Here is a 25,314-nt window from a genome sequence, read left to right as displayed (position 1 = left end):
TATGGCTATTACAACCAGATACTGATCCACGGTAGGAGACAGCTTGTTTCCCTCCATCATGCGCTCTGGTTTCTCCTACGCGACTTGGAGATGATCAACCTGTCATCACAGGGCACCATCATTCTCTTGGCACAAGAGGACAAAGTTAGCGACGCCAAACCCATCCAATCATGGCTTCCAGAGGAATCACTATTAAAATTTTTTTGGATAGGAATACTGACATGAGAGGTAATTCTGGTCCCAGTTGTGTTACTAATCAGCTGTAGGACTGGGACTAAGTTACTTACCCTCAGTGTCTTGTTTGCAATAGGATTGGAATTAGCTTTCTGCAGAAAAGGGCACCGACAGCAAACTCTTTCTACTTTACAATATTTTCTAGGAATGTTTTGTTTTTCACCTTCCTCTCCTCATGTTGCAGTTAGGATAATGGATAAGGGTGCTGGACCTGAAGCCAGGAAAACCTGGCAGTCTCAGACACTTACTAGCTCTGTGACTCTGAGTAAGTCACTTAACCCTATTGCCTCAGTTTCCAAATCTGTAAAATGAGCTGTAGAAGGGAATGACAAACCATTCTAATATCTCTGCCAAGAAAATCCCAAATAACATTGCAAAAAATAACATTGGGCATGACTGAAACAACTGAGTAACAACATCCTTTAATCATTATGTTGATTTAAGATATTCGTGTGTAGTAAAGAAAAACAGCTTTGTGGTAATTCATGTGCACAGCAAATATATGTGAGCAAGGGCAATTTATGATATGCTGCTACAGATTTGTAAGAAGGTAGTGTAGATAGTGCTCTTGGAGTCAAGAAAACCTGGATTCAAGTTCATCTCTGACATTTACTATCCAGGGAAATCATTCAACTTCTAAATGTTCCAGGCAACTCCATAAAGATTATAAATTGCAGAGCAATTGCTAGTCTGCATTGGTAGATGGAATTTCCTTACTGACAGTTCCCTGTACCAATGAATCACTCATCTAAAAAACCAAAATTTTAGGCACTTAAGGAGTCACAATACACAGCCATCATGTGAAGGATAGGCTTGGATAAAATTTGATAATCTAAATTGCAATATTTTCGGTTTTTGAAATGGGCTTGTATTGATGCCTCTTATTTTTACATATCTATTATTTTTATAGCCCCATCCCCCTACAGAAAATTAAACTTTAGTCTTAGAACAAAGAAAAACAGCTAAGCAAAATCAGCTGCTAGCATGTTTGACAATGTACAAACATCAGACATTGTAGCCCTGTTCCTCTTTAAAGGGAAAGAAGCATGTTTCTATAGCTTTTCTCTGAAATTGAGGTTGGTTGTTATAATTCAGTTTAGCTTTCTTTTAGTCTTCTTTTCATTTACATTATTGTGGTTATTGCGTATACTGTTTATCCTTTCTTCTTATTTCACTGCATTATTTCATTTAGATTTTCTCATATTTCTCTAAATTTTTCTCATTTGTTATTTCTTCCTACATAATAATATTGCATTACATTCATATCCCATTACATCCTGTCATTCCTTAATCAATAGGAACCCACTTTGTTCAAAGTAACATCAGGTTTTTGAAAAATTAATACATCATTACACTTGATTATCTTCTTTAATATTAAAAATGTAGCTCTTTAAATAGCTAGGCATAAATGCTAATCTATGTTATTGAACATTATTTTTAAAAATACACACAGGGATATTTAAAGAAATAGTTTTATCTAAGTGTTTTTCTTTGGATGTATGTAATCTTGTTCATAGATTGTTAATTCTTTTTAATTTATCAAATACTGTTTAATCTAATCCCAGTTTTCCCCAAAGTTGAATATAACATGTCTTTCAATACTCCCTAAATATCTTTTTTTTTTAGTTACTTTATTTATTTATTTTTATAATAACTTTTTATTGACAGAACCCATGCCAGGGTAATTTTTTTTTTACAACATTATCCCTTGCACTCGCTTCTGTTCCAATTTTTCCCCTTCCTCCCTCCAACCCCTCCCCTAGATGGCAAGCAGTCCTATATATGTTAAATATGTTGCAGTATATCCTAGGTACAATATATGTTTGCAGAATCGAACAGTTCTCTTGTTGCACAAGGACAATTGGATTCAGAAGGTAAAAATAACCCGGGAAGAAAAACAAAAATGCAAATAGTTCACATTTGTTCCCCAGTGTTCTTTCTTTGGGTGTAGCTGCTTCTGTCCATCATTTATCAACTGAAACTGAGTTAGGTCTCTTTGTCAAAGAACTCCACTTCCATCAGAATACATCCTCATACAGTATCGTTGTTGAAGTGTATAATGATCTCCTGGTTCTGCTCATTTCATTTAGCATCAGTTCATGTAAGTCTCTCCAGGTCTCTCTGAAATCCTCCTGCTGGTCATTTATTACAGAACAATAATATTCCAAAACATTCACATACCACAATTTACCCAGCCATTCTCCAATTGATGGGCATCCATTCATTTTCCAGCTTCTAGCCACTACAAACAGGGCTGCCACAAACATTTTGGCACATACAGGTCCCTTTCCCTTCTTTAGTATCTCTTTGGGGTTTATAAGCCCAATAAAAACACTGCTGGATCAAAGAGTATGCACAGTTTGATAACTTTTTGGGCATAATTCCAGATTGTTCTCCAGAATGGTTGGATTCGTTCACAACTCCACCAACAATGCATCAGTGTCCCAGTTTTCCCGCATCTCCTCCAACATTCATCATTATTTTTTCCTGTCATCTTAGCCAATCTGACAGGTGTGTAGTGGTATCTCAGAGTTATCTTAATTTGCATTTATCTGATCATTAGTGATTTGGAACACTCTTTCATATGAGTAGTAATAGTTTCAATTTCATCATCTGAAAATTATCTGTTTATATCTTTAACCATTTATCAATCAGAGAATGGCTTGATTTCTTATAAATTTGAGTCAATTCTCTATATATTTTGGAAATGAGGCCTTTATCAGAACCTTTAACTGTGAAGATGTTTTCCCAATTTGTTGCTCCCCTTCTAATCTTGTTTGCATTAATTTTGTTTGTACTCTCCCTAAATATCTTAACTTAGAATCAAATTCTTTGAGCTTCAGGATGGTTTAACATCAAAAAGTATTTTGCTTTTTTCATCTGCCTTCAACTTTCCTCTTTCACAGATAGAAGTCATCTATTTGCACTCTTAAGCTAAACCAAAAAAAAAAAAATATTTTACTTTTCCCTTTGGCTCCCCCTTGTTCTAGCTTTCCTGCCATTTGGGGACAAAAGTAGAAGATGTGGAAGCCAAAGAATTTATTCTCTCATCTGCAGTCTTTACCTCAGTTTGAAGAAGCTACTTTCACTTCTTGGCTGGCTGACTCCAAAATTCCTCCTAATAGAGATGACCAGATATTATGTATTGGCTGATTAATTTAAATACACTTTGACTGGGGCAGCTGGGTGGTGTAGTAAATAGAGCACCAGACCTGAAGTCAGGAGGACCTGAGTTCAAATGTGATCTCAGACACTTAGCACTTCCTAGCTGTGTGACCCTGGGCAAGTCACTTAACCCCATTTGCCTCAGTGCACTTAACCCTAATTGCCTCGGGGCAAAAAAAAATACACACTGTCTGGTAACAACATACCCTTTAGCTTTTTTTCACAAACTTGGTTTAGAGCAATCTACTTTCTCAGCCTACCTTTTTCTGAAAGGGACCAGCTCCTTCTTCAATCACAACTCTAAATTTACTAAAGCATAATTAAAAAAAAAAAAAAAACAGAACATAGCAAGGTCCTAAAAAAGATTTAAGGTAGTTTTATCAGAATTGTCTTTTTTTAAAAATTAAAGTATAGAAGCTGTGGGTAGAAGTTAAGCATTTTATTAATTGAACATTACCTAGAGAATAGAAACCCAGTATGTTAGTGTTTAGGGAAGAGTGGAAAAGATGAGTTCGACTTTTGGCTCTGCTCTTAACTCATAATTAATGATTCTGAAGTCACCTTAGGCATGTTGTTTACCCTCTCTGGACCTCAGGTATCAAATAAAAAAGGTTGGACAAAAATCTCCAAGATTCTCCTCAAGTCTCAACTTTCTAACATTTGAAATTTTTTGAAATACATTCGGTATGTATGATAAGGGAATTGTTCATCTTTAATTTCACATATATGTGTCTGATCTTAGGACAACTTCTTTTTATTGGCATGTTTGGGGATGTTTGTAGTGTTTTGTAGAGTAAATCAGTTTTTAAAAATAATGAATAAACTAAGCTAAATCATTATCTTCACTGCACTCAATGTGGATTTTGGCAGTTGACCCTATAAGCATTAGTATACATTCCACATGTGCTATCATCACTGCCTGCAAGAGGGATAACTAAATTTCGTTTATGCTTCCCTTACTTTGAAATGTCACTACAGTTATTTGTAATCCGTGAAAGGCTTAGTGATTATTGCTTTATAATAGCACCCTCTACTGTCTCATTCCTCCAACTTTCATAGGAGATGTAAAGCTGTTTGCCTCAGAGTGGACAAAACTCTGAAATTTTAAGCATAAATCAAATGTTTTTTTTTCCTTACTCGTAATTGTAATTCTAACGCTATCTTGCATTGAGGCTCAAAATAGAGCATTTTCCATAACTCGAGTCACAGGGGGAATACAGGGTTCTGCGACATCTGTGACTTACTTGGGCAGGCATGCAGACCATATGATTCCCCCATTGGTATGATGGAAAGTAGATAATTAATCCTTCATTTAACATATGTGTTTGTTCTCAGAACAATCTCATTTCATTGGTATGTTTGAAAATGTTTATAGTATTTTTGTAGAAAAAAAAAGATCAGTAAATAGGGTTTGCTGAGCAGCAAGAGAACTGAGACCTCCTCCCCAAATCTCTTAGGGATTCTTCACTCTTTGCTTTTCAGAGATACAGAATAATGAGAGCCTAGGTTCACAGTAGGTTCAGGGATTGTCATGATTCCCATACCAATGTTGAAGCAGGGAAGGGAGAAATGAGAAAACAGGGCATTGGGATATACTGCCTGAAACACAGAACATTAAAAAGAGACCCACTTAAAGTTTGGAATGAGCGAATTCAAGTGGGGAATGACTCTAGCTGTGACATGGAGCAAGAATCACAAAGCATGTTTTCTCTTTATTTGGATTGTGGTGAGGTAGAAGATGGCATTTATTTCAAAGATTAAGACTTTTCCCCCAGCCCAGAGATTTTCTGATGTTATTGAGAAGACAAGGTGAGCTTCAGAGCTCTGCTCAAACTCAAACCTAATTAGTTTTGTCTAAAAGCACTTCTTATCAAGGGTTGTAACCCTCCACTACCTATCCAAGGTCAAGTTTATCCCTCAATTTCTTCCTATCACCCATCCATAATAAGTCTCTTACTTTCCTGTTCTTCTCAACCAGTGCTCCTCTCTCATATAGAAAGATAGATCATCTCTTCCTCTTGTTAGTTCCTAAGGCTCTGACTTAGAGGAAAAGACACAAAATACAAGAGAAAAGGCTATGTAGGAGAAGAAATCCTCAAGTTACAAATTTTTGTGAGAGCATTTTGTTTGTAGAATCTTATAGATTTTCCCATTCTGCTATAACCTAGAGTTGAAAGGGATGGGAAAACACATCACTAGCATTAGACAAATCCCTAACATTGATAAAAATAACTGCATGCTATTTCCAATAAGAGATGGCAGCTGTCGAGAAACAACTTTATTTGAGTCATTTGCAAGACTGTCTTCAGAATATAAAATGTCTGCAATCTTGATTTCCCCAATCCATTTAACTTATACTGATCTGGTTATGTAGGTCACAGCTGATGATTTACATTGCCTGAAAAGCTAATAAAATACCTAATAAGGATCCTGTTGTCTCTAATAATCTTTGTCTTCGCTGCATCAAGAAATTGTATTATAAGCAGGAGTCCCCAACTAGTAAATCTTAAATAAATTATCTTTATAGATCTGGAAACCTTAACTAGAGGATCTTATTCTAGATGACTAAAAGAAAATTCTCCTGCCTTCAAGTATCTTATGTTCTTCTATAAAGGAAGAAAATACATACATATATAAATATGTAAAAACATATGCGAAATAAATGAACATAATTTCAGCACTAGCAACAGGGTGGAATCCACTTTTACTATGTGTAGGATCCCAGTGAGATCTGCTGGAAAGAGGAAGGGGAGGAGGGAAAGAGAGAAAGGATGAAAGAATGCATGACAACCATTTTTTGTTTACATTTCACAATTCTCTCTATCTCTTATTTATTCATAAATTCTTCTCCTATCTATAAGTCCAATAGGTAATTTTTTTCAATGTCTTAAGATTTTTGTTTAAAGTTTGAGTTTCAAATTCTATCCCTCCTTTCCCTCCTTCTTGAGATGATAAGCAATCATATATAGTTTATACATGTGCAATTATGTAAAACATTTTCATAAAGTCATTTTGTACAAGAAGATTGACATGAGAAAAAATGAAAAAAAGAAAATGAAAATAGCATGCTTCAGTCTGTATTCAATCAATATCAGTTCTGATTCTGGAGACAGATGGTAAGCTTCATCATTAGAACTTTGGGATTGCCTTGGATCATTACTTTTCTGAGAATATCTAAAATCATTTACAATTTTTCATTGAACAATATTGCTGTTCTTGTGTATAACATTCTCCTTGTTCTGTTCACTTCATTATGCAACAGTTCATGTAACCTTTATAGGTTTTTCTGAAATAATCCTGTCTGTCATTTCTTATAGTAAATGAATATTCCATTACAATCATATACCACAGCTTATTTAGCCATTCCCTAATTGATGAGCATCTTTTCAATGTCCAATTCTTAGTCACCACAAAAAAAGAGTTGCTATCAATATTTTGTGCAAATAGGTCCTTTCCCCTTTTTTGATGTCTTTGGGATAAAAACCTAGCAGTGGTCTTATAGGATCCAAGGGTATGCACAATTTTATAGTCCTTTTGGCATGGTTCTAAAATTCTCTCCCAAAAAGTTGTATCAGTTTACAATTCCACCAACAGTGCATCATATCTGTTTTCCCACATCTCTTCTAATATCCAATATTTTCCTTTTTTGTCACATTAGCTATTCTTGATAGATATGAGATGGTGCCTCAGAATTGTTTTCTCTAATCAATAGTGATTTAGAGTATTTTCTTATATGACTATAGATAGCTTTAATTTCTTTGTTGGAAAACTATTTATCAATTGGGGAATGACTTGTATTTTTATAAATTTGACTTAGGCTGCCATATATTTGAGAAATGAGACCTTTATCAGAGATGCTTGTTATAAAATTTCCCCCAAATTTTCTACTTTCTGTATAATTAAGGTTGTATTAGATTTGTTTGTGTAAAACCTTTTAATTTTATATAATCAAAATTATCTATTTTATATTTTGTGATGTTCTCTATATCTTTTTTGATCCTAGATGCTTCCCTTATCCATAAATCTGACAGATAAACTATTCCATGCTCTCTTAATATATGATATGATATCACCTTTATGTATAAATCATGTACATTTTGTACATGTACAAAATAAGGTTCATCTTATTTTGGTATAGGGTGTGAGATGTTCAACTACACTTAGTTTCTGCCACATTGTTTTCTAGTTTTTTCCAAGCAGCTTTTGTCAGGTTTTATTCTGAAAGCTTGGATCTTTGGGTTTATCACATACTAGATTACTATAGCTATTTACTATAATGTAATTTATAGCTAATTTATTCCACTATTGCACCATTCTTTTTCTTAGCCAGGACCAGATTGTTTTGATAATTACTGCTTTATAATACAGTTTGAAACATGGTATGGCTAGACCACCTTCTTTCTCATTTTTTCGTCAATTCCTTTGATATTTGAGTTTTTATCCTTCCAATTGAATTTTGTTATTATTTTTTCTAACTATAAAATAGTTTTTGATAGTTTGGTATGGAACTGCACAAATAAATGAATTTAGGTAGAATTGTCATTTTTGTTATCCAGGCTTGAGCTTGAACAATTAATGTTTTTCCAATCATTTAGATCTCAGTTTATTTTTATTATTGTTTTACTTGACCTATAAAGTCATTAGTATAGGGAACTTCAGGAAAAGGATTTCTACTGTAGATTAATTAGCACCTACTCTTCAATCAATCTTAGAGAGTTGTTTGGTGGCGCTGAGAGTTTAAGTGACTTGTTTAGCATTACACAGAAAGTACATGTATGTGGTGAAACTTGAATCTAGGACTTCCTGACTCCCAGGCTATCTTTCTGTTCATAACGCTGGGTGCACCTCTATTCTTTGATGGACTCATTCTTTAATAACAACAATTTTGGCTAACATGTATACAGTACAGCAGTTACTATGTGCTAGCACTGTGCTAAGCATTTTACAATTGTTACTTCATTTGATATTCTATTGAAATATTGCAAGCAGTACTGCCTTTGATTTTATTACATTTCTGATACTTTCTATAAAAGTTTCAACAAGATGTGATACATGTTGAGGTTCAGAAAGAGCGTTTCAGCTTCTTCAGGTTTGGAGTTAAGGGGGATAAATAACCTTCACTGAATGGGCACATGCAGTGTTGGGTTTGTAAGTTCTGGGAGTACTTAAAAACTTCCAAAATTATGATTTCATCTTTGTGGTGCCATCTCCCTTCACTGTTACTCTTCAAAATTCTAAAAATTTTGAATTCATCAAATGGTTCAGTTAACGGTTCATTACCCTACTACTGCCAAAGTTCAGATGAGCCTCTCCAGGCTTAGCAAAACTAGTCTTCCAATAACAAATGTTCAGTTCCTTGCTGGCCCTGTATCTGAGGTCTTTTCATCTCTAGAAGAACTTTCAGAACTTGGACTCAGATGGCACAGTATTAGAGGGATCAGGATCAAGCCCACATCATTAGCAGAATTAGAGGAGGGGCTTATATTTAAAAAAAAATTATTTCCATGGTATCCTAAGAGGAATAAAGCTAGTCTATTTTTTAATTTAAGTAAGTCATCACCAAGATGGAGAGTTTGAGTCCTTGTAAATTTTCAACCCTGCAATAAAGCAGCTTTTGATGTACTTAAAATAACAGTTCCAAGGGTATGTTGCTATGGAAAGTTTCTGTGAAAGAATGTAAACTTCTCCAGCGCCTAAAAGTATTTGACACATAGTAGGTACTTAATAAATGTTTACTGATTGAAAAGGGATTTCCTTCTAGCCCCCTCCCCTCCAGTCCCTGGTTCCATTGAAGGCTAGACTTAAGCACTGTGTCCAGGAGAAAGCTTTTTGGCACATGAGGAAAGAACATATACTTACTGGACTCAGCACACATTCATAAAGAACTTCCTAAGTGTCAGGCACTTTGCTAAACAATGAAAAAGATTTAAAAAATTTTTTAAAGATTTAAAAAAAACCCAAAACACCATAACTACACAACCCAAGTCCTTAACCAAGAGGGTGGTACATGTATACAGTTAAATATAACACAAGATAGGAAGTAATGGAAGCAGAGGAGAAAGCCAAAGTGTTCAAAGAAAATTGAAACAGAAAGGATGCTCTTAAATGATGGGATCAGGAAAGGCTTCCTGAAGGAGGGTGATACATGATCAGGGTTGTGAAGTATTTCACCAGGCATTGAAGGGGAGGGATCACAATTCTGGACTTGGAGATGGGGGGATAGGTAGGAAGGGAGTGTCCAGTACAAATTCTTCATTGGGAATATAGGATAAGATTGAGAAATGGATCCCAGTTTGGCTGGAATATAGAGTGCCAAAGTAGAACAATATGAAAGAAAATTCAAAAGGGAGGCTAAAGCTAGACTTGTAGAAGGCCCAAAATGACAAACTGAAGAACTCAGGGAAATTCAGAATATTTGAAGGTTTTTGAGTAGGGGAGTAACACAGGCACTCCTGTGAATTAGGAAGAGTAATTTCTCAGCTATGTGAAAGATGGACTGGAGAAAGAAGAGGTTAAAAGCATAGAGACCAGGTTGGAAGACATTACAACAAAGGTTATTAGAGATGATCGGAAGATGAAGGAGGGTGATAGCAGTGGGAATGTAACCCAGCAGACTGATAGAATGGAAACATCTAAAGATCACACAGTTTGCCTCTTTGCCTAATATGCTAGACGGTACCAAAATTATTATTACTCAGTCATTTTTTATTTGTGTCTGACTCTTTGTGACCCCATTTGGGATTATCTTGGCAAAGATACTGGAATGGTTTCCCATTTCCATCTCTAGTTCATTTTACAGATGAGGAAACTGAGATTAAGTAACTTTGTCAGCTAATGTCTGAAGCTGCATTTGAACTCAAGTCTTCCTGTTCCAGGTCCATTATTTTATTCACAGTATCACTTGGCTACTTAAATTCAGAGGATATTGTTATATTCCTTCTGCTTACCAACTTCCCGATAGCTAAATTATTGGAATTTGGGGGGTCCAAATTTGTTAATTCATTGGAAAAAGGAGCTTCTGGCATGGAAGTGCCCTCTACCAATGTAGATCAGTACTACCTGGAGCACTGAGCTGAAACTTGCCTCAGATCACTGAGCTTGTATGTGGATTAGAAATGGGATTTGAACTCAGGTCTTCTTGCTGTGGAGGCCGGCTTTCTATGTACATCCCTATTGTGCTTTTATTCTCAGTCCTTTGTAAAAGATTCTCCAAGTTCCTGGCTTCCAGCTAGTTGGAAGGCCTATTTTGATGAGCTTGAAGGGGTCACTAGTGATACATCTCACATAGGAGAACCTTTGGTGAAGCAGTAAGTTTGCTCAGGGCCACCAGCCAGGCTTGGGCAGTCGCAATGGCACTGGGTGTGATTAATTAGAAGCGGAAACATTGCATTGTGTGATTTCCAAAAGCTCTTGGTTGCTTAGTGGGGAAGTTTCACCCCAAGGGTAAGGACTGTTGACACAAAGCCATCACTTAAACCTTCCAGCCACAGAAACCCAAGGTTCCTAACTCATCCCAGGCTCCCCACCCCAGGCTACAGAGAGAGCCACGGTCTGAGTCCATCTGGAGAGATTCCAAGCCCTTTGCTGGATAACATGTCAATCAGGCATCTAGCCCAGCCAGAAGAGGGGCCAGAAGCCTGAGAAAAGAGCTCTCCAGTCTGCCTCTCCCTGCATCCCTTTCCTGGACCTTCTCAGTGGATCTTGTGTATTGGGCATCCGCCTGCACACCCTAAATCCCCAAGATGGGGCAATCTGCGTCATAGCCCAGATTGTGTTGCAAGCCCACATCTTGCCCAAGGGAGGTGTCAGCAAAGAAGGGGTCCGGGTGGGAAAAAAAGAAAGCAGCTTTACAACATGAAACCATGTCCTGAAAAATGGAAGCAGAGCTGCAATATGTCTATTCTGTTAGATCTATCTCTACCAGAACTATTTTCCTTCAAGGTAAAGTCTAAGCCTTTTTTAGAATTCTAGATAAGTTCCATCAAGTGACCCTCAGAAACCAAAAGGCAATTGCTGGGCAATCCACCCAATATCTTCAGTTTTCTTATTGTCACCATGGCAGATAGCCTCAGAATCTTAGTGGTTAGGGGGCAGATAAAGGAAAGAATAGTTCATTCTATTCTGGACAGCACATTTTAGAATGGAACTTGATAAATGGGAAGGTATCCCTCTGTGATATGGAGAAGTGTTATTTCATTTTATAAAATATTTGTATCTCTAGTCCCTCATACGATGCTTGGTGCATGGAAGACTCAATAAATGCTTATTGAATGGAATGGAATCATAGGGTCATAAATCCTTAGAGGTCACCCAATGAATTTTACAGATGGAAAACTGAGGCCCAGAGAAATTAAATGATTCATCTAAAGCATGTGGACAATAAATCTCTGGACTAAGATTCAAATACTTGGATTTTCTGATTCCAACCCAGAATTTTCATCCTGATGAGCTTAAAATCCTTGAAATTTCCACAATGTATCATGATACCAACATCATAAGATGTTGAGCTGCTGCCTTCACATTTTGATTCTTTGCCCCAGTCTGAGTATTATGTCTAAGTTCCATCTTGTAATTTCTCAAATGTAAGAGTCCAGTTAGGTGTTCTAAAATGCCATGAAAATGATAACAATAACCTAATTTATATGACACACTTTATGCCAGGCATTGTATTAAGCACTTTACAATTATTATTTCATTTGGTCTTCACTGTAACCCTGGGATGTAGGAGTTATTATTATACCCATTCCTTCTTTAAAGGAAATTGAAGCAAATAGATATTTAAGTGACTTGCCCTAATCACATAGCTAGTGTCTGAGGCTGAATTTTAACTCAGGACTTTCTGACTTCAAGCTGGTGCTCTATCTACTGAACCATCCAGCTGGGTGGGAAAGTGTCATCAAGCATACATACTACATGCCCATATGCAAATTCCAGAGCCCAACAGTATAAGTATCTGTCTAGCCACCACAGTATTCCAAAAAGCAGTGAATAATTTAGTTCTTCCTTCAGTCTTTTCTCTTCCACCTCCTGGATTTGATTTGGCTTTCCTTTATTCCTTCCTAATCTTCTCTTTCTCTGCTTTGAATGGTGCATTGTGAACTGAGAGCATCGCATTGAAGGGGAGTGAATGAAAAGTAGTTACAATATAAGAGTTATGAGTGTGATTTAGTGATAAAGGCTCTGGATCTGAGCTAAGATGAGTTTGAATCATCTTTGCCACTTAATTCTTGTGTGACTTCAGGTAAGTTTTCAGTTTTCTGACACTCATTTTCCCCATCTATAAAATAGAGATCATAATACTTGCTCTCTTGACCTCACAGAGTTGTTATGAAGAAAATGTTTTGCAAGTCTCATAGTGTCATGTAAAAGGAAATTGTTATTAAGAGTGTGAAAACTCTCCAGATGGTTTATTAATTCCATGAATAGCTGTTTATTCAATGAAGGAGCCATTTACTTCTTGAAATTCCAGTTACTTTCATCACTGGGGAGGAATAGTTTACTAAATATTATTAGCAGCAGGCAGCTGATTAGTTAAATGTGGTCTTCTGTTCTGGAGAAATCAATCTATTATGAGGACAGAGAGAGAGACAGAAACGTGTTAATTGAATCCATGAATAACCATGAATTTCACCTTCTAAGGGCCAATTGAAGATAAAACTAAGGAAGTTGAAGTTGGTCTCCACCTACCCACCACCTACCCTTTCTGGAACTTTTTCTCTCTACACATATTCCTCCCTCTCTGGTATCCAGTAACTTCAGGTTATCCCAAGAATACCAGAGCATCCCAATTTGCAGCTCTACCCAGGACATAGGTTGTGTTCTAGATGTTCCATTCCTTCAGGACAATGTTCTCAGTTAGTTGTCATGGTTTGGAGAACAATCTAATCTTTGGATTCAAACTCTGGTGTTAATAAAAAAGATAAAAATATGCCACTTCTGGTGGTAGAGAAAGAGATTGTCAATGAGAAGTATCTAGAAGTTTAGAACTGGATGGAACCTCAAAAGCCTAAGAAGAGTAAATCTTCCCTGGGAGCTATAAACAAAGTGAATTTTGAATGATATCATTCCAATCTGTGATATACTGACTGAGAGAGAGCTTTGGAAGCAAGAGGACCTTCCTAAGACCTGTCAAGTCTATACTGTATGTTCCTCTCTGGCTAGACAGGTGCTCTTTTCTCACTTAAACCATTGATCTTGGCTTCCTCTCCCCAAAAGTATTAACAATATCAGGATTTTTTCTTCTTCCCTCTTCCTCTACACATTTTCTAGTAGAGTTATTGGTCTCCAAGCAAATGGTCAGAAGATAACGCACAGAAAACAAATGGCTTTTGCATGAACAAAATCAATGAAGATCAAATAAAAAGAAGCTGTCAAGTGAGGAAAAAACACTTTGCATTAAATAAAACTGACAATAATTTGATATACAAGATAAGTAGGAAATTGATATAATATATAAAACCAAGAGAGATAGAGTTTCTAGAGAGTTGGCCTTGAGGGCAAGACCTGGGTTTGAGTTTTACTTCTGACAAGTAAATGGATGAGTGAAAAAATATTTATTACTAGCTGCCAAGCACTGTGCTAAATGTTGCAGATACAGGTATAAACAAGCAAGACAGAACCTCAAGGAGCATACATTTTTATAGAAGATGAGAGTATTTTTAAGAAAGAGAAGTCAGAAGGAATTGGGTTTGAAACCAGAAGGCAGATGGCTGACATGTTCTTTTCAGGAATGGTAGCATTAATCTGATCAACATTCTTGGGGATAGAGTTAGAAAGAGGTGTATGTATGGTGGGGAAGGTGGTCATATGGTGGTATGACATGGGGAAGCCAGGAGAGAGTGAACCTAAAGCCAGGTAGCATGGCTCAACTATCCAAATCCAGAACCATAAGATGGGAGTCCAAGATCCAGTCAGAGTTGGGAGATGAAGAACAGATGTCAGGAATACATCTGTAACATATTCATATTGTCTATGTGATCTGAGGCAAATCACCTCTCTCAGGGCTTTAGGAAACTTTCTAAGATTACAAGTTGCAGTGAAGGTACTGACCTGTGTTGATAAAAGGGTGTTTTGCCATTTTGAAGTTCCATATACCAACAAATTCATAGTTTTACTTCATATCTAGCTCCCATCTTATATAACAATAATTATTGAACTTTTGTTATTAGAAATTTAAGTGTCTGAGTTTTATCATGAAAATAATTTGATCACATGGCCCCCAGAAAGAGTCTTGGGTACCACCAGGGATATCCAGACCACATTTTACATCTCTGCTGTTCACCAATAGATAGATGGTCAAAATATATGAAGTTTTAAAAAGATCTGTAATTATTAAGCTTCCATATAAAAATGAGATCCAATATGAGAGATGCAAGTTTCACAGAATAGACTACAACTTGGTAAAGAAAACATCAACAAAGGGAACAATCAACATTGGAGGAGAAAAACAAAACTGAATTGATCTAACAATTCTGGATAATAGCTTGGAATTAGTCCAGCAAACTATTCTTATTCTTTGACCCAGTAAAGAGTCACCCTTCAACTTTTACTCCAGGGAAGTCAAAGGCAGAACTAAAATTTGGACATAAACCTTCCTGGGAATGTGGGACTGAATGGGAATGAATGGAGAACTCACCTCAAGATGCCCTTGGACAAATCACAATATCTCAATTTTCTTGGCCACTTTCTAAATCTACAAATTACAGAGCAGGTGCTGATCTGCATCATCATCCTCTTCCCTCTCCCTCCCCCTCCCCCCCCCCCCGAAAAAGGGAAAAGAAAAAAAATCATAGCCGCCCTTTTTTGTGTGGTGACAAAAAAACTGGTAACCAAAGTGAGCAGCCATGGACTGGAGAGTAGCTAAACAAAGTATGATATATGAATGCAATCAAATATTATTATGCAATGAGAAATAGTGAGTCTGGTGGAGTCCCAAGAAACAATTCATGTGAATTGTTACTGAACAAAATAAGCAAAACCAAGAAATCACAATTCTGTGATTACAAGAAGGCTAGTGAAAAGGAATAGAAAAGAAACAGACCTCTGAGTAAATGGGTCCTTAAAGATAGATAATGAAACAAAACTTCCTGCTTTTAACATTGGAGCTGGGCTCTCGACAGAAAATTGCTTATGTTGTCAGGGGAGATCATTCGTCTGACAGTGCTTTGTCGCAAGGTAGGTTCCTTTGGAAGGTTGTCAGGGAGTGAGGAGGATTATATAACCAAAAATGAATATAATGTAATTTAGTGTATAAAGACCATGAATAGAATTTTTAAGGGGTGAAAGACAATAAAAATGCATGAACTATTCTATCTATCTCCTTGAAATCAAAAGAAAGTTTCAATGGTCAGTTTAAGATAAATTTTTAGAATTTGCAGATGTCCCAGGACAAAGTCACATTCTGCCCTTGGGTGAAAAGAATAAGAAGGGACAACTGGAACTAAACCTGAAAGGTGCCTGTAGTGTGGGGTGTTTCGTCCCCTTAATTTAAAGTTGGTTCTGTGGAAGTACAAGGTTTGGAATTGTAGGACCTGGGACTGAATCCTAGAAGCGGCTAGGAAGCACAAGGATCTGAAGCCAGGAAGGCTCAAAGTCAAATAGGCTCTGAAAATTACTATAAGCTACTTCAATTCCAAATGCCTTAGTTTCCTCAGTTGTAAAAAGGGAACATAATAATAGTACTTAGAATTGTGGTAAGGTTAAAATAAGATAATCTTTGGAAAGTGTTTTTCAAACCTCAAAAGTTCATATGAATTATGGTTGTTATTATTAACAGTTCAGACTTGCCACTTGCTAACTGTGTGGTCTTTGACAAATCACTTGGCTTCCTTCAACCTCAGTGTCCCTTCACTGGACTAGATGGATTATCAATATAACTTCTCAGTTTACAGATCTATGATCCTATAACTTGTGAATTCTCTCCCTGCAGGAAGCCCGAAGGGTCTGATGATCCGGCTGGTGAATGGCTCTGGCCCCCATGAAGGACGTGTGGAGGTGTACCATGACCGACGCTGGGGGACGGTGTGTGATGATGGATGGGACAAGAAGGATGGCGATGTGGTGTGCAGGATGCTGGGCTTCCGAGGAGTGGAGGAGGTGTACAGGACAGCTAGATTTGGGCAAGGTAAGATATTAAGATGGAAAATGGAAGACTAGAGTTTTCTCAGTGAAGTACTGACCCTTCAATTTGGTACAGCGAAGGACAAAAGAGCCTTACCTAGAAAATCCAGGACCTGGATTGTCCCAGGCTTCCCACTTACCATAGGCATGTCGCTGAATTTCTTCAAGGTCTCAGTCTTCTCATCTAGAACATGGGAAGAATAGACTACATCCTTCTACCTCTAACAGTCAGAATCTTGTTTTGTGGATTTAGGTTTGAATTTCAGCTTTGTTCCTTCCTACCTGTGTGATCTTGAACAAGCCACAACATCTATATCTTCAAGGAGTTCAAGGATACCCATTTGTGAGAGGGATTCTACTTCTTTTTGGTTTTTGGCCTCAGAGGGTAGAACCAGAAGTAATGGCATAGGGTGCATTAGGCAAATTTAGGCTCTGTGTCAGGAAAAACTTTCTAATAATTAAAGCTGTCCCAAAGTGGAAAGAGCTGCTTCAGGATGCAGAGGTGGTAACAGCTTTTTTCATTGGCCAGAAACCCTGAGGGTCTTTCCCTTCCAGATGGATTTTTTTGGACTAGTTAAAAGAGGCCATTCTCTGCCTCATTTCTCACTTAGCTTTAATCATTAAATGGGTGTTGCCTCAGTCAAACTGAGACCTGTTAAAAACCTTAGCCTAAAAAGGCCAAGGTTTTCCACTGCATTCAGGGCCATCTCCAGTCATCCTGATCTCTAACTGGCCACTGGACCCAGAAGGCTCTGGAAGGGCAAGTGAGGCAGATGACTTTGTACAGTCCACTCTCACTTCAGTCCAAATCACTTGCATATCTCAGCATCACCACCATGATGTCATGGTCAAGGACAAACAAAGGCATGTACACAAGGGAGGTTTTAAATTTTTTTTTAATTAAAAAAATTTTTGATTTAATTTTTAAAGTGAACATTTATTATTTATTGAATATCCATTATTTAATATATTTTTATTCATCAGACATACTAAAGATACTAATGTAACAATTTTCAGTAACAATTAAAATTCACTTAAAAATCAAGATGCAACATACCAATTTTTTTTTTTGAGATACTGTATACACACACCTGTGCTCAGAACATTTCCTCCTCCTTGGAGATATTCAGGAAAAATTGAATGACTCTTGCCTGGAGTGTTGTAGTGAGAATTTTTGTTCAGGTAGGGGCTGGATGAATCAAGAGGCCTCTGAAATCCTTTTCAATTGTGATTCTCTCTTTCTCCTCTATTTTCTGTTTCTTCAGTTAAAAAGGAAGATGTCAGAAAAGATGATTTCTAAAAATCTCTTCTAGCTCCAAATCTATGAACCTCTAGTTTCCAGAGAGCAAACTGAAGCTGGACCAGGTGGAATATTTTCCATCCTTCCAATCCTTTGTACTCCTTTCTCTCCCCTCCGCCCATTGCCAAGTCCCTTAACGTTTGGGTGGCATTTATTCAAGCAACACTTGTGAAGTTCATTGAGAACATCTGGCAGAAAACCAGCTGGTTTCCCATGATGTGTCCTCTCCCCTCTTTCCAGTAAAATCTAGAAACTGACAGCCACCTGGGGAGTTCAGAAGGATTTTTGAGTTTTGAGGAATTCTGCCCTGAGGAAAAACCAGTTCTCTCTCTCTTCCTTTTAAAGCTTTGGACTTAATTTCAACAGATTTCCTTAAAAGAAATAGATGTCACATTGTTTACAAGGGGAAGAAACAGAAATAGTTCCCACTACACTATGGGGCCCCCACCATGACCTGCCTTCTAACAAATGACAACAAAGCCATTTGTGAAATAAAATCATGAACTTGTTCCGAAGGTCTAAGTAATATAGGTTTGTTCAGAACTGGCGAGCACCATCAGCCTAAACCTGTGCAATCAGAGAGGAGCGTAGCTTCAGGAAGGGTCTACTTCATTCCCCTCCTTTTACAGAAGAGGAGACTTGCCAGGGAGATGGATTGAGCAGTTGCCATCCGAGGTCAGGCAAGTTAGTGTCAGAAGTCAGAGTTGAAACCCAATCCTCTGGCTCCAGGTCCAAGGGGATCTTTCTATTATACCATACCCCTCTCCCCTGCTCTAGATGTTGGCTAATACATTTATATAATCACCTCCACAAAACGCTCCAGGCTTTTTAGATATTTGTGAGAAGTATCTTAAGGCAATTTGGATTTTGGGGGCAGGATATTAAAGTTTCTGCCATGTGACAAATTATTCCCATAGTTGAAGCAGCTGTGGGGAAGGAAGGAAGGAAGAGAGGGAGGGAAAGAGGAAAGACAAAGAAGAAAGAAGGAAGGAAAATGAAGGAAAAGAAAAGAGAAAAGAAGGAGAAGAAAAAGGAAAGAATGAGGAAAGAAGGAAGAAAAGGAGAGAGAAAAAAAATTATATCTATTTCCTGCCAGGAACTGTACTGAGTGCTTTACAAATATAATGGAGTAATATAATATGTATAGTGAAATAAAATCATGGCTAGAGAGACAGCCTTGCAGTCAAAAATACTTCTGTTTTGTCCTGCTTATGGTGTATGATACATATTTAAACTTTCAATGACTCTAGGCTACTTTTTGAATCTATAAATTACAGACCAGTCCCAGCTTTGCTTTTTGTGAAGAAAATTTCCATAAAAGAAATTCCCTGTTTCAATGGAATCACAAGTTCTAGCAAAAACAAAAATGTCCCTAGCATAGGTCTTATTTTAAAGATAGAGTCCCTGAATGTTAGAGCTGGAAGACATCTTATGGATCCTGTAGTCCATACATACACACATGTATATGTATATATATATGTTTATGTGTACATATACATGTGTGTGTTTATTGAGAGACAGAGACAGAGAGGCAGCTAGATGTTGTAGAGGACAGAATATTGCATCTGGGGTTAGAAACACATTGGTTCAAATTCATCCTCAGCCTATTACTAGCTATGTGATCCTGTGTCGTTTAACTTCTATCTGCTTTAGTTTTCTTGATTGTAAAATGGGGATAAGGATAGTACCTACTTCCCAGAGTTGTTATGAGGATCAAAGGAGATAATATTTATAAAAGACTTTGCAAATCTCAAAATGCTATAAAAATGCTAGCTATGTTTATTGTTACTATTATATGAATTATTATGTATGGTAGAAGAGCAGATATAAGGATTTGGAGAAACATGGGAAGTTAATAGATGATAGATATGTAAACAGAAAGAACTAAAAGAACAACATACAAAGTTACTACAATCATGTAAATTAAAAGATCACCAAAAAGAAACTAGATCCAATATCTAGAATCCTAGACCAGATCTCTAAAAGGTACTATCTAGTCCAATCTCCTCATTTGGTTTTATTTTTAAATATATTTTATTTATTTTGTTAAATATTTCCTAATTGAATGTAAAAAATTAATATTCTTTTTTAAAAAAACATTTTGAGTTCCAAATTGTCTCCCTCTTACCCAGACCTCCCCCACCTTGAGAAGGCCAGCAATTTGATAATTAATTGTGACATCATGCAAATCATATTTCCATATTAGCCACATTGCAAAAGAAAACACAGACAAAAAAATAGAGAAAGTTTAGAGTGATGCATTGAATTCATCACTTTTCTCTTTAGAGGTGAATAGCATTTTTCTTTTCTTTCTTTTTTTTTTTTTTGTTATACATGTACATCCATTTTTTACATATTTCCTCATTAATTTGTGTTGAAAGAAAAAAATCAACACAAAAGGGAAAAACCACAATAGGAAAAAAAAAAAAAAAACAGAAGAAAAAAAAGTGAACACGGCATATGTTGATTTATATCCAGTCTCCATAGTTCTCTCTTTGGATGCAAATAGCATTTTTCATCCAAAGTTTATTGGGATTGCTTGGATCACTGAACGGCTGAGAAGAACCAAGTCTGTCATAGTTGTGAATAGCATTTTTCATAATGAAACCTCTTAATTTTACAGATAAAGAAAATGAGCCCAGGAAGATTGATTCACTTAGCTAAGGTCACAAAGGCAATAAGCATCAGGAGTAAAATTCAAACTCAGATCCTCAGACCACTGAGCTAAAATTCTTTCTGCTATATAACCCTACCTCAGAGAAAGTGAAAAACCAATAATGCTCCTTGTGAAAAGAAATGAAACATGACAATGAATTATATTTTCCCTCTTTTTGGTATAAAGACAGGCAACTATGAAGGCAAAAATGTTATGATAGTCTTTTTGCCCAACTCTTTGTTATAAGAGAATTTCCTGATCCAACCTTTTTGGAGAACAATTTGGAACTATGCCCAAAGTGCTATAAAATTGTGCATACCCTTACTAGGTCTGTATTCCAAGGAAATCATAAAGGAGGAAAAAAGGATCCATATGTGCAAAAATGTTTGTAGCAGCTCTTTTTGTGTGTGCAAGGAATTGGAAAATGGGTAAATATCCCTCAATTGGGGCATTATTATGCCCTAATTATGAGGAAGTTATGAAAGTAATGGAATATTATTGTTCTATTAAAAAATGATGAACAAGATGATTTTAGAAAAGCCAGGAAAGATTTACATGAACAGATGTTTAACGAAACAAGTAGCACCAGGAATACAGAGTACACAATAACAGCAAGATTGTGTGATAGTTAACTATGAAAAACTTGGTTTTTGGTGGATCAGTGATCCAAGGTAATCTCAATAAACTTTTGATAGAAAACTCCACCTGCATCCAGAAAGAAGACTATGGAGAATGAATGGAAATCAGCACATGCCATGTTCACTTTTTTTTCTTTTTCTTGTTTTTTTTTTTTCTCTTGTGCTTTTTTCCTTTTGTTCTAATTTTTTCTCTCCCAACATGATTCACAAAGAAATATATATTTTAAAAAAAATTGATGTACCTGTGTGGCCAGGAAAAAAAAAGAGAACAAGGAAAAAGTATTTAAAGATTAAAAAAAAATTTTAAGGGAAATTTTCACTTTAAAGATTAGTGGAAATGATTGGATTATTTCCATAAATGTCACTGAGTTGTTTTTAAATTTTTAATTTTTAAAATACATTTCAATAGTATAATAATATATCATACTATATAATGTATAATTATGTATATTATACAATACATGTGCATTATCAAATTATATACATTATATAATATATAAAAATAATATTTTGTTTTTTCATTTGCATGTAAAGATAGTTTACAACATTCATTTTTGTAAGATTTTGAGTTCCAATTTTTTTTATTTCTTCCTTTCCTCCCTGTCCTCTCCCCAAGACAATAAGCAATCTGATTTAGCTTATACATGTACAGTCCTTTTAAATATATGTCCATATTCATCATGCTATGAAAAAAAATCAGAATAAAAGGGAAAACCCACGAGAGAAAAACAAACAAAAAAGAATAACAGCAAAAAAGGTGAAATTAGTATATTTTGATCCACATTCAGTCTCCATAATTCTCTTTTTGGATGTGGATAGCCTTTTCTATCCAAGTCTAATTGGCATTGCTGAAAAGCTAAATCTGTCACAGTTTATCATCACATACATAATCTTTCTGTAACTGTATACAATGTTTTCCTGGTTCTACTCATTACATTCAGCATCAGTTCATGTTACTCTTTCCTGACTGAGATTTTTTTTTTTTTTAAAGAGTAGTATATCCATTTATTTAGGGGAGAAAAAGAAGAAGAGAAGAAGAAAGGTGAAAAGGGTAAAGAAAGACTGGAGAGGAGGTTAGAAGAGGGGAGAAGGCAGGGAAGGAAAGAATAGAATGGAAGAAAAGGGAAGAGAAGGGAGAAGACAAAGAGAGGAAATGATTTCAGTGAATTGGAAGAACTGAGGAGTGATCTTTGTCACTTGTTGGTTGTGTGATCTTTATAGCAAGTCATTTAAACACTTGAAATAATGGATATAATAGTGCTTTGAAGCCATTGTTCAGTCGTATGAGACTCTTTGTGACCTCATTTGCTGTTTTTTGGGCAAAGGTCCCAATTGAGACAAACAGGGTTAAGTGGCTTGGCCAGGTTAATCCAAGTTAATCCAAAATATATTTGAACTCAACTCTTCTTGACTTCCAGACCTATTACTTTATATACTGTTCTACAGAGCTACCCCATTTGTAGCCATCATGTGCTGTATAACTATTTGGCATTATTATTACATCCAAAAAAAATGCAAATGCCTATAATCTATGATCTCTTTGTGAGAACACTAGGAAATCGCTCACGGCAATTTTAGTGACTTGTCCAGGGCCACACAGCCAGTGTCAGAGGCCAGGTTCAGATGCAGGTCTTCCAGATTCCCAGCAAAGCATTCCATCCAGTTCTTAACAAGTGTGAGGAATAAAGTAAGACTGTTTAAGGCCAACATTGGTCCCAACATTCTGATGAGCAGAAATTTTATGGAGGGTTTGCTCTCATTCATTCACATATTTAAAAGTCTATTAATCGCTAATCAGTGATTAGTATCACTAGTTTAATGATATAAATAAGTGATACACCCTCATAAATTGCTCTTTTTTCCATGATTGAACATTAGCCAGATGTTTTGGATGAATTAATGGAGTTTGGACTTTAGCTAAAATATAAACAGCTTAACTCAGTTTTTTCTTGGTCAAATCTTCTTGGCTATCTTTTATTTATCTTGGGTGTCATTGATTCTACACTGCCCTTGGGTATGCAACTCCTTCCTGAGTAATTAGTTCAGTGATGTACTTTCCAAAAGATATTTAATCTGGGCATTCTTTATCTTTCTGAAAGAGAGTTTGTGTAAGATCTAGTATCTAGGGAAGAAAAGAAGCTTGGGTGGATAAAAAGAAATAGCTATTCATTCTTCTGGCCCTAACTTAAATTCAGGTCAAATCTTACCACAATAAAATCTGTAACCACAAAAATCTCTCTGTAACAAAACTAGTTCCAAGCCCTAGGCAATCTGTCATTTATTTCTAGACATATTCAGTGTAATTTGAGCTTTGAGCATGCGCAGTTTGCCTAACATGGAACCCACCTGAAACTCTGGAATGGTTTTGGAAATGATCAGTCCTTTTGGACTTGAGTTAATCCAGTTGACTGAGAGGTAGTGTGAAATAGAAGAAAAAATGCTGAGTTTACAGCAATAGAACTTGGGTTCAAATGTTGGCTCTGTCACTTTATATCCATGTGATTTTGGGCAAGTTTTAAAATTATTCTTGTCTCACTATTTTTTAATCTTTAAAATAAAAGAGTTAGTGTAGATAACTTACAAAGTCCCTCTCATTTGTCTTTCTATGATCATTTAATTTTAATCTACTTTAGCTCTAAATTGAAAGATCCTTTCCATCAGGCTTTCCCTTTTAATGTCCACATTTCTAAAATACCCTTGATTATGACTTGATCTCTAAGACCAGAGTAAGTTTTAGAAAATGTGCTATATCTTTTTGAGAAGGATGTCACAAAGTCCTAAAAGTAGTTTCTGGTTGCTAGAATAGCTAACTTTGGGAAGTGCTGGAACCTAGATTCTGAGATCATTTGTTTAGCATTTTAAAACACAGCTTTTTGGAGAGCCCGTGAGGGGTAAGTAGCATGTAGAAGATTAGCTATGGAGTCACAAAGACTTCAATTCCGATCCGATCTCAGATACTTCCTAGCTACGGGGTTCTGAGTGAGTCAGTTCAATCTCTGTGATTCAGTTTCCTCATCTATAAAGTGAGCAAGTTGAACTTAATGATTTCTAAGTTCTCTGGTATTTCTAAGGCAATGATCTTATAGTCCTTTGAACTCCATGATTTCTTTCTCACTCTGTCCACAGGCTTCCAGAAAGTTTTGCAGTATATCTTTTAAGAAACCCCCTTTTTTAACATGTTTCCACAGGCACAGGACAGATTTGGATCGATGATATTGCCTGCAAGGGGACAGAAGATAGCATCCTCCAATGTAGCTTCTCCAGCTGGGGGAAGACCAACTGCGGCCACGCGGAGGATGCAGGGTTGACGTGCAGACACTGAGAATGGGCGGGACGGCCGCTGCCCCAAGTGCACTGGCGATGTAGCTGCTGGCCTCCGATGTCTATCCCTGGGGAGGCTGGAACCTTGCACCCAGGCAGCCCAGTAGCATTCCTGCTCAGCTCCGGCCCCCTTCCCTGCACTGCACCCCTAAGCCTACCGCTCACTAATGAGCCGCCATAACTCTTTAGTTAGACAGCTGCTAAAAACAGGGCCTCTGGGATTGACTGCAAATCTTTTCCCTCCTGGACCAACTGGATCAACAATTTGCTGACCTTATTCAGTGCCAAAAGTAGCTCCTTAGAATCCATATCATGCTTGTTTTCATTCTGTCGGTAACAGTTAAATGCTGGGAATGTGTCAAAAGCAACTCCGTCATATGTGGTTGTGGGAGCGGGGTTAGCACGGATAATTAAATCGACAGAGAGTTCCCAAACTGCATTTGCACTGATGATCTTGACTCCCTGCTCTGCAACATCTCTGTCCTGGCGAGAGTCACACGTCCTTTTCCTTCTCTGAGCCTCAGTTTGCTGATGTGTAAAATGAGGGCCGTGGGAAGAGTATTAAAGCTGAGGGAAAGACCAGATAAACATCAAAATATCTGCACCCAGAACTCTTGTGAGTGGGTGGCTTGGTACTGAGCTGCCTAAAATTAAATATGACTCCCACATACTGGAAGATGCTGATTCCAAAGCCCTGGTGTTATGGAAAGAGCACTAGGATTGGAATCAGAGATTCTTAATACTATCCAGGCTTTATTTCTCACTTGCTATGGGCCCTAGGCAAGTCACTACTTTTTTAGCTCTCCCTAGACCTACATTTCCCCATCGATAAGATAAGAAATGATCCCCAAAGGCCCTTTCTGACACTAAATTCTATGATC

The 25,314-nt window shown here is 36.8% G+C and overlaps 1 protein-coding gene across 3 annotated transcripts in view; it reads left to right on the top strand.

The window, feature by feature from the left end:
• Positions 1-24,867, top strand: part of SCARA5 (scavenger receptor class A member 5) — a 120,907-nt gene extending 96,040 nt beyond the window's left edge. For all 3 annotated transcript variants that reach the window (XM_051976404.1, XM_051976403.1, XM_051976405.1), the window contains exons 8-9: positions 16,328-16,522; positions 24,301-24,867. In XM_051976404.1, coding sequence (XP_051832364.1) covers positions 16,328-16,522; positions 24,301-24,434 — 329 coding nt within the window. In that variant the 3' untranslated portion in view covers positions 24,435-24,867. The remainder of the gene's footprint in view (positions 1-16,327; positions 16,523-24,300) is intronic.
• The last annotated feature ends 447 nt before the right edge of the window (positions 24,868-25,314 follow it).

The sequence above is a fragment of the Antechinus flavipes genome, chromosome 2 (genome assembly GCF_016432865.1).
Source record: "Antechinus flavipes isolate AdamAnt ecotype Samford, QLD, Australia chromosome 2, AdamAnt_v2, whole genome shotgun sequence".
NCBI lineage: Eukaryota > Metazoa > Chordata > Mammalia > Dasyuromorphia > Dasyuridae > Antechinus > Antechinus flavipes.
The sequence above is the reverse complement of the archived record's forward strand: the minus strand, read 5'-3'. Positions and strand labels throughout refer to the sequence as shown.